We start from the raw sequence: 9,203 nt of genomic DNA, 5'->3' as shown, positions 1-9,203 counted from the left end.
GCTAGGTCAGGCACCGGAGGACCGAATCACTGAACGGGAAGTGACAAAACTCAGTCTTTCCCCCCTGCCTGCACGCTGGCTGCTTATTGGCCACATGTGGAAATGAGTGACAGACGCCTTGATTCTGTTTCCGCTCCCTCCCCTGCCCGCGATGAGGCTGGCGTCTGATTGGTCGTGTGCGATGTCAGAAGACGCTGCCGCTTGCTCAACGCCCTCCCACTCAGCGAACAAGCGCCACCAACTTCATAGAACGAATCGGTGCAGATGGTGATTAGTTCGGTCTCGTTCACCCAAAAAATTCGTTCAAAAAGACCGAATCGTTCGCGACCGATACAACACTAACACACGCTGTAGCGTTACAAGGCTATGTTCAAACTTTTAAGCGGCGATCTCCTTTCAAATGAAATGCGCCGCGCCAAAATACGAAATGGTGAAGTACTGCGTAGCATTTGGCTGCACAAGCGTGCAGGAGAATTTGAAGAATATTCACTTTTACCAGATACCAAAAGAGAAGGAGCGACGTAAAGAGCGGCTGGCTGCCATCAAACGAGTAAACTTCTTCCCAACTGACGGTTCGAGGCTTTGAAGCGCATTTCATAGGAGGTATGCAAATGTATTATTATCATTTTCAATTATGCTAATGCATGTGTGTTTGGGCGTGTTTGGCCGCTGGGGCAAGCTGCCACTGATCCAGGGAAGATGCTTCAAGAGGAAAGCCTCACGCTTCCACGTGCAGGGGGAAATAAAATTTGATTAAGAACAGCTTAGATCTAAAGTGATGCGTGTATGTATTTATTCATTGCAAGAGAGAAAAGCAACAATCCTCCGTCACCCGATTACATGCCATTCATCTTTAGCTATGTGAAGACTACAGGGAAACAAACTGGTGTATTGCAGACCTTCAACCGAATCCAGTAGATGAAGAAACACATGCGGCAGATGGCGGTCCTTCCTGATGCTTTGATTGTGTTACTCCCTCATGCAAATTTAAAATAATTGCCATTCTAATAAATAACACGATATGAAATAATAGTATATACAGATGTGATAGGGCGTAGTGCTGACTCCTGCCAACAGGAGGAGCTAGAAGCCCATTTAGACTGAATTTAGTGCCCCCGTGGAAGCGTGTGGGAGTGGTGAGAAAGGGAAGTGTATAGAGCCTACCCACGTACCACGTGCTCGCTGTATGGTTCCGCCCACTTGTCCGTCAAAACATAGTGTTAACCTGTTACGGCTACGTACATTTCTCCTATTCTCCTACCCTACGGCGTGTTTTTCTGCTCCTTAACATTAATAATGAAAATGGTGAAGGCGTGTGTGGCTGTTGGTTGCACTAACAGAGAAGATGGAAGGAGAGACTTGAAGTTTTACCGTATTCCGAGGGATCCCCATCGTTATTTTTTGAATAATATTTAGCTGGTACCAAGTGAAAGAAACTGGCCTCGTCTACGGGGCTGACAAATAACCACAATTAGGCTCGAGCGTTTACGTCACAGCAGCACGGGATCATGCGAGATTTGCGACAACGCAACCATTGCGGAAGCATCACGGGACATTTAAACTTAGCGGCAACCAAAGATGGAAAAAAGTAAGGAATACTTGCCAGTTCGATACGGAGACAAACTTGTTACCACGGCGAAGGACAGATATGTGAGCAATTTTAAGGATGTGAACAATGTTGACCCTCACGAGCAAGCCGAACACAAATGGAATAAAGATGTCGACAAGCTTCCACCACTACGCGAAATGGACATCATGCTGTATTTAGTGTTTGGTATATGTTACTACACTCATCAGCAATTCCGAAACTACAAATCGCTACAAAGCTACGAACAGTTTTGCTGCGGATGGGCGCAGGATCTTCACTTTATGACCATAGCAAACGGCAACACCATCTTTCTAGCAAAGGTAGGCAATGTGTGTTTACATTAGTCTGTGACCACGGATGTACAAAACTTTTGCTGCATAAAATGTAGCCTGTGTACAAATTCTTTGCCACTCTCTCACGTCAAAATATTACAGCTTTTTCATTTAGCAACGACATGAATTATGTCTTATGAAGACAATGCACATGTATGCATGCTAGTTGTTTAGCTGTAGCAATAGCTAACAACAGGCCGACTTAGGGCGTAAAGTTACTGAAATTTGCGTAAACAAACGAAATTAACTTACCGGAGTGGAAGTGCATAGAGCAAACTCAGTGTGTAACTGGAGAATCAAACGTTATGCCCTTCCTTCTGATCGAGGCCACCCATGCCATTCTTCGACGTTTGGTAAGTTCAGATATGAGCTTTCCCTCGCCTTTTCTCCATGTAGGGATCCGGAAGAAACTCAATGGTGTTCCGTCGAGCTGTAAATTCTCCTTTTTCTATTCGATCGGTTGTTGCAATTCTTTACCGCACAATAATTTCCAACCATTTTTAAAGAGCGACCTGTGTTGAAATGCCTCAGTTTATCTTCCACAATGGCGATAGCGGCGGAAACCTCGCGAGTGCCACGTCATACGCTCGAGCCTAATTAAGATCATTGCGAGGCTAATCGCCGACAACATACGACGTAGTACGACATAGTTTCAAATTCAAGATGTTTGTGACTTCCCTTTCTTCCACCATCGTTATTTTTTGAATAATATTTAGCTGGTACCAAGTGAAAGAAACTGGCCTCGTCTACGGGGCTGACAAATAACCACAATTAAGATCATTGCGAGGCTAATCGCCGACAACATACACGTATGTATGTAGTGAGAGTGCTATCGCTAAACCATATAAACATTAAAAGCCTTAACTCCATTGACAAACGACATGAAATACATTAGACTTGACAGTGGATGTTAGCAATAACAAAAGATTTTGAATTGAAAATTTCGTAACTCACCTTTCCAAGCACAAGATAGATTCCTGCCGAATTTTCGTGGACGAGGACCTGTTTCACCCAACCAGCAACGAAGTATTTATAAGCCTCCAAGCTCTTGAAGTTTTTCATATTTTCGTGAGAATAGGCTGATTTAGTGTGGACAAGATAATTGTAAATATCTGCGTAGCAGATGTCAGGCAGACAGGGCGAAGACAGTGGGTCGAAAAACATCGATTTGGGCATCAAATATGGATCTGGCGACTGTATAGAACGAAGCTTTTCCTCATAACGCCTTTTATGCAACAGATCCAGTGAGTTTGCGGCATCAGAAAGCACCGGGTCTTCCATGAAATGCATTTTAAATTCCGCCATCAATTGAAAACAATGCTAATACAGAGTCAAAATGACGGACAAGTGGGCGGAACCATACAGCGAGCACGTGGTACGTGGGTAGGCTCTATAAAAGAGCATGCCACGAGTTTAAATGGACGCGTGCTTTGGAAAAGTTGCGTGCACGGCAGTGGAGAGACATTAAAGACGGCGATCTCGGCAGCAACGCCGGTCGCGTAAATTTTAAGTGAGAGCTGCGGATGCAGATGACTCATCGTGAGTGTGATTACAAGTTTAATCAATGTTAAGCACATATTAAAATGGGTCGGCAGGTGTGACAAATTATCCGTTGTAAGTGATCCATGTTGCACTACTTTTTATGAAACAGATCTCTGTGTCCGCGACGGCAATCAGTTGTCAAACTATCACAAAGCACGATGAACAGGAATATACTGCTCAAGGTATTAGCTACTCACTCATCACAATTAGATACACCTGATACTTAATGATTGACAACCAGAAATGCTACATAGCGTCTGAGCTAAACCATATGATGAACAACCCATAATTTGGAGGAAGTTTGTAAAATAATGTTTTATGTTGTAATGTTTATTTTGTATGTTAATGGATTGCTGTGGTGTATTTCAGCTGTTTTCTCGAGTGTATGTGCCGCTTTTTCCTCCTGCTTCTCCATTACACACCTCCAAGCCAGATTAGCAGTTTATGAATTCGTTTGTGTGTTTTATATTTTTTTAATAACTGGTATAACAGCGAGAATTACGGTATGGGTAAAACGATAGTCGCCCCTACCGTCTCTGCCTAATTGAGCCCATAAAAAGGGGGGGTTCCGTGGTGGATCATTTTCGTTTACATCATTGTTTGATATTTACTGTGTAGTGAATCGTTTTACTGGAGTGCTGTGTTTTAATTGATGTAAAGTGATCTTTGCCCACAATGTTAAAGACAAGTTGAACCCTAGAATGGGCTATTATTGGGGGTCCAGGACGACTTTTGGGGAAGCCATTACTTTAACGCCGCTTGTTTAATTTCATTTTATTTTTGTTCAACAAATTATTTTTACTGCACCAGTCCTTTCTTGTGAATTGTGTGAACCATTGTGGGGGCGAATTCAGGGTTACACCCTCACCATATTACACAGATTAAAAAGTAATTGAATGCTAAACACTGCATTTTTATGATAGTTTCCATTGGCGAAAAGTAGACCAATTCAAAATACTGTATAGACGAGACAGACAGACAGACAGACAGACTGTATTTATGGTGCTGTCGCATGCATTTCATATTCACTGTCTGGCGACAGGTCTGCTTGAAATTAATCTACGTGTAGGCAGTGTACATGAAATATTCACTCACCTTACTAACGTCGCTGTAAACATCTGACGTGTTTTTCGCCAACAAAAACTTGACGAATTCTGCAACGAAGTATTTCTATCCCTAAAGGCATTTGTAGGCTTTTTAAAGTTTGGAGGGTGTAAGTACTCCTCATGTTTATCAGGTAATTATATACAGTATTGTTGTATTTGAGATGCAGAAGAAACATACACGTTTGCTTCCATCCACAACTTTACTTTGACTAACTTGCTTCCTCATTTACAACAACAACCACACTTCTGATGGCTCCTCTTAAAGGCACAGGAAACCAATTATATTGACATACATGCAATAACTACATTGTGAACATTACACCCCCCCTTCCCTTGAGAAAACACAAAATCTCAAACCTTTAGTCGTAACATTAAATGCCCCCCCTTCACCCAAAGTCTCTAATGTCCCGATAACATAATCGCTATGCCAGACTGGCGGGGCCCTTGCTGTCTGAGGACCAGTCAACTGGGGGACGCCCCTGTTTGTGTAACAGGGAGAGTCCCCTCTTGGAGGTTTACTGGGCATGGCTTCAAATTAAGGGATGTGTCCAAGGAGAGCGTCGGAGAGGTGACTGTGGGGGTTGTGACTCTGTGCAGTTGGTTTGAGTGCCAACGAGTCCCATTCTCCAGACAGTATGAGACGGGACACAATTGCGCTGACACACAAACAGGTTCAGACCAGTACGACTTCAGCTTGTTTTGACGAAGCACATACCTGATCCAGACCCAGTCTCCAACCAAGAATACAGGGATCTGGGCATGACAAGTGACATCAAATGTTGGGTCTAAACTTACTATTGTACTAAGAAAATAATAAAGGACCTGAGGGAGGGCGGAGAGAGAATCAGACTTGAGACGAAGATAAAGCTTTTAACACTGACGGCCGTCAGGAGAAAGATTGATGCGTGCCGTGGGGGACGCAACAAGCTTATCTAAACCCTCCCCTGAGAAGCGCCAGCCTTTTATTAAGGAGTTGGAGAGCATTCATTGCACATGCGTAAGTTTTGTTTTATCGAGATTGTATCATTTACTGAGAACAGAAACCAGAATGAAACATTATGGTGACATTTACTGAAAACAGAAACTTTACTCTTTCCATTGTGTAAACACTAAAAAGCATAAGTGAATAGAGAAAACAATCATAACACCTAGTTTTAAACACACATTATTGCATTTACTATTATTGTGAATATTGTTAATACTGTTATTGTGCAAAAGCATTAAAGCACATCTCACATCAAACCTCCCATTAATGTGGGCTTGTGCAATCTGGACATGTGCCCTTACTTCTTGATGCCACTGATCCTCCTGTACACGTGCAGTCACAGCTCTCAAATGGTCCAACGGTTGCTTCAGCTCTCGCCCTATCGCTCAGCAGCGCAGGTGACACCCCCGTGGTGCATTGACTCGATGCTCGGATAGTCAGGAGGGTGCGTTGAATGTTTGCCCTTCTTCTAGGCATGCTCAAATGCCCTCTTTCAACTATTTGTTTAGTCTTTCCATCCCCCGCCCCGGCCCCGTTACCCTCTGGGTGACAGAGCGCTGACCTGATATGCTTGATGGACCGCAGTGCCAAGAACTCCTGGAACTCAGACGACGTAAACTGAGTCCCGTTGTCCGAGGTGATGGGAGTGGGGATGCCCCAACGCTCAAAAAGCTTGTCCAGACTGTTAATGATGGTGTGCGTGGTGATGGAGGACAACTCCACCGCTTCGGGCCACTTAGAATGTAGGTCATGCACCACCAGCAGTTAGCGTGCATGAGCAGGTGCCCCATGCATCTCCCCGCACAGGTCAATCTGAATATTTTCCCATGGTGCTGAAGGCCATGGTGTTTGGTTAAGAGGTGCCGTGGCAGGCTTGCCTGTCTTACCACTCAGGAGACAGCATGAGCAGTTCCGTACCAGGTCCTCCACATCAGTGTCGATTAGAGGCCACCACACGGTGTCACGGCAACGTTGTTTCACCTTGACCATACCCAGGTGGCCCTCATGCACCATATGCAGTACTCGGGACCACACTCTGTGGGACAATGGTGCGGTGACAATGGGCAAGGCAAACCTCTCCCCAGCACGAAAATTCATCCCTGATCCGGTAAAAAGGTAACAGCTGGTCGTCTATCTTACCCAGCCATCCATCCTGAACGTACTGGCGGAGGGTCACGAGGGTATCGTCCTCAGCTGACGCCTGCTGCAGTCCTGCCTGTGTGATCACTGTTCTGAGAGTCCCGTGCAACACATGGACCCAGTCGTCCTCGCACTCCAGCTCAGGCGTTTGGTCCGTCCTTGCCCTCGTGATGAAGACTGCCCTGGAGAGGTCGGCTCCTGTATGTGCCCGTCCAGGCATAAACTCCAGGTCAAAGTTGTTTTGGTTGAGCCTGTCTGACCACCTCAGCAGTCTCATTGGCTCATGACCCAAGCCTTTTGTTGCCAGCAACACCGTCAATGCTTGGTGGACTGTGTGAATTGTGAACTTCCTGCCATACAGAAAAACACGCCAGCGCTTGCATGGCCACAGGCTAGAGCCTTTCTTTCCCCCACTGAGTACCTTTGCTCAGCCGGGCTCAGGGCTCTGGAGGCAAAGGCTACAGGACGTTCCATTCCTCCGTGGACCTACAAGAGAACCGCACCAAGCGCCACTCCAGATGGGTCACAGGTGACCAAGGTGGGCGCGGTCAGGCTGAAGTGCGTCAATGTAGGTGGGGACGTAAGCTGCTGCTTGATGGTTTCTACAGCCTCACGGCAGGCCAGGGTCCAGTGCCTCACGGCGTCTTTTCTCAGTAACTGGCGCAGAGGGGCCATTGACTCGGAGAAATAAGGCAGGAACCGCTGGTAGTAGGTTGCCATACCAAGGAAGGATGCGAGCTGGGAGGGTGACTGCGGGTCTGGCAGCGAGAGCACCGCATCTGTGTGGGACATACAGTAATTGGAGCGATGCCGTCCTTGGACAACCTGAATCCCAGGAACTCCACCTCAGCCACACCAAAATTACACTTACCAGAGTTCAAGGTGACGCCGTGCTGTTTAAACCTCTCAAAAACCTGCCAAATGCGAGTGTCATGAAGCTTTCTTGATGGGGCATGCACCACTACATCATCCAGGTAAATGGACACACCGTGAATGCCGGCTAGAATGAGAGACATTATTTTCTGGAAACAGCTGGAGGCTGACGACAGCCCAAATGCAACGCGTTTGTACCTGAACCCACCTACATGGGTTACAAACGCTGTGAGGTCCATGCTGGCTGGTGCTAGAGGGACCTGAAGATATCCATTTCGCAAGTCCATCTTACTGAAAACTACAAAGCCATGAAAATGGCTGGTCAGTTCTTCGGCTGTGGGAAGAGGGTATTTGTCGGGGATAATGGCTTTGTAGACATCTGTCAGGTCAACACAGACACAATCCGCCCCCTCTCTTTTTGGCAATCACTAAGTTTGACACCCATGGTGAAGCATTGATGGGCTCAATGACGTCCTCCTCCACCAAGCGGTGTAACTCCACCTCCACTGCATCCCCAAGAGCTAAAGGAATGCGCCGCCACTGCGTCCCGAAGAGCTCAAGGAATGCGCTGCAGCGGCTGGAGAAATGGACCAACAGACGGGTCCATGGTGGGTTGGTGCACAAACCCGGACATGCGGCCCAGCCCTTTGAACAGCTCCGGGTAGCAGTCAGTCCAGGGGTAGGTGATGTTCTGGATCTGTATGCCTTTTGCGTCTGTCATGGTGAAGCCCAACGCAAGTAGCAAGTCTAGGTCCATGATGTTCGCTCCCCTCCACATGATGAGAAATTCAGCCGCAGGAACACTGTGAACATCGTAACTGACTGAAAGGCACGCCAATAATGGGGATTGGAGAAGGGCAACCTTCCTTCTGTCGGGCTATGGCCATTTTTAAAGGCGCATGACTAAACAGACGAACATACGTGTATTTGTTGAGAATTGACACTTTAGCTGCTGTATCGACAAGCAACGAGACAGGCGTGCCGCCCACGCTGCATGTACAGTGTTTGAATGATGCCTGCCTGCTACGAACAGCAATAATGGGAACTGCTGCCATATTTTGGTGGGCTGGAGAGGAGCGGCAGCACCAAGCAAAATGGTTTAGTTTATTGCAATTATGGCATCGTTTGCCCTGTGCAGGGCACGCCTGATCTCTAGATGTGCGCTTGGACAATCCACAATTAGTCCAACACACAGGTGCACCCTCCTTTGGCGCCCGGTCCACTCTTTGCACCTCCAGGCTGCACCCCGTTGCGCCAGCATACTCCACCCATTGGACGGGCACGTCTGATGACGTCACAGGTGTGGATTGAGTGGCTAAACAGGTGGGCCTCCAACAATGCCGCCTCGATCTGCCTTCTGAGTGCGAGTGCGTTAGCAACCGTCATCGTGTCAGGCTCCAACAGCAGCCTTTCTCTCAGCTGACCACAGAGTGTTTTCTCTATGAGCTGATCCACAATAAGTCCATCCTCCAAGCCGCAAATCAGTGTCTTGCCAACTCACGCAGAGCCACGATGTACTGGGCAACCGCTCGCTTTCAGAGCTCTCTGCCGGAACTCAAAGCGATACATACGCCGGCTCTGTCCCGAACAAAAATGTGTCCTTAAGCCAGCTATGGCTGTGGCATTAAGTCATCCAC

General features: G+C 46.9%; 1 protein-coding gene across 4 annotated transcripts in view; it reads left to right on the top strand.

The window, feature by feature from the left end:
- The first annotated feature begins 348 nt into the window (after window positions 1-348).
- The window catches only part of ntmt2 (N-terminal Xaa-Pro-Lys N-methyltransferase), a 51,141-nt gene continuing 42,286 nt past the window's right edge, over window positions 349-9,203 (top strand). For 2 of the 4 annotated variants that reach the window (XM_057841139.1, XM_057841138.1), the window contains exon 1: window positions 1,328-1,908. In XM_057841139.1, the coding sequence (XP_057697122.1) occupies window positions 1,779-1,908 (130 nt within the window). In that variant the 5' untranslated portion in view covers window positions 1,328-1,778. Of the gene's footprint in view, window positions 604-1,327; window positions 1,909-9,203 lie in introns of those variants that run through there. The other 2 variants (XM_057841140.1, XM_057841141.1) reach the window with 2 other exon arrangements.

The sequence above is a fragment of the Corythoichthys intestinalis genome, chromosome 7, assembly GCF_030265065.1.
Source record: "Corythoichthys intestinalis isolate RoL2023-P3 chromosome 7, ASM3026506v1, whole genome shotgun sequence".
NCBI lineage: Eukaryota > Metazoa > Chordata > Actinopteri > Syngnathiformes > Syngnathidae > Corythoichthys > Corythoichthys intestinalis.
Note: the sequence above shows the minus strand (reverse complement) of the source record. Positions and strands in the feature narration are given on the sequence as shown.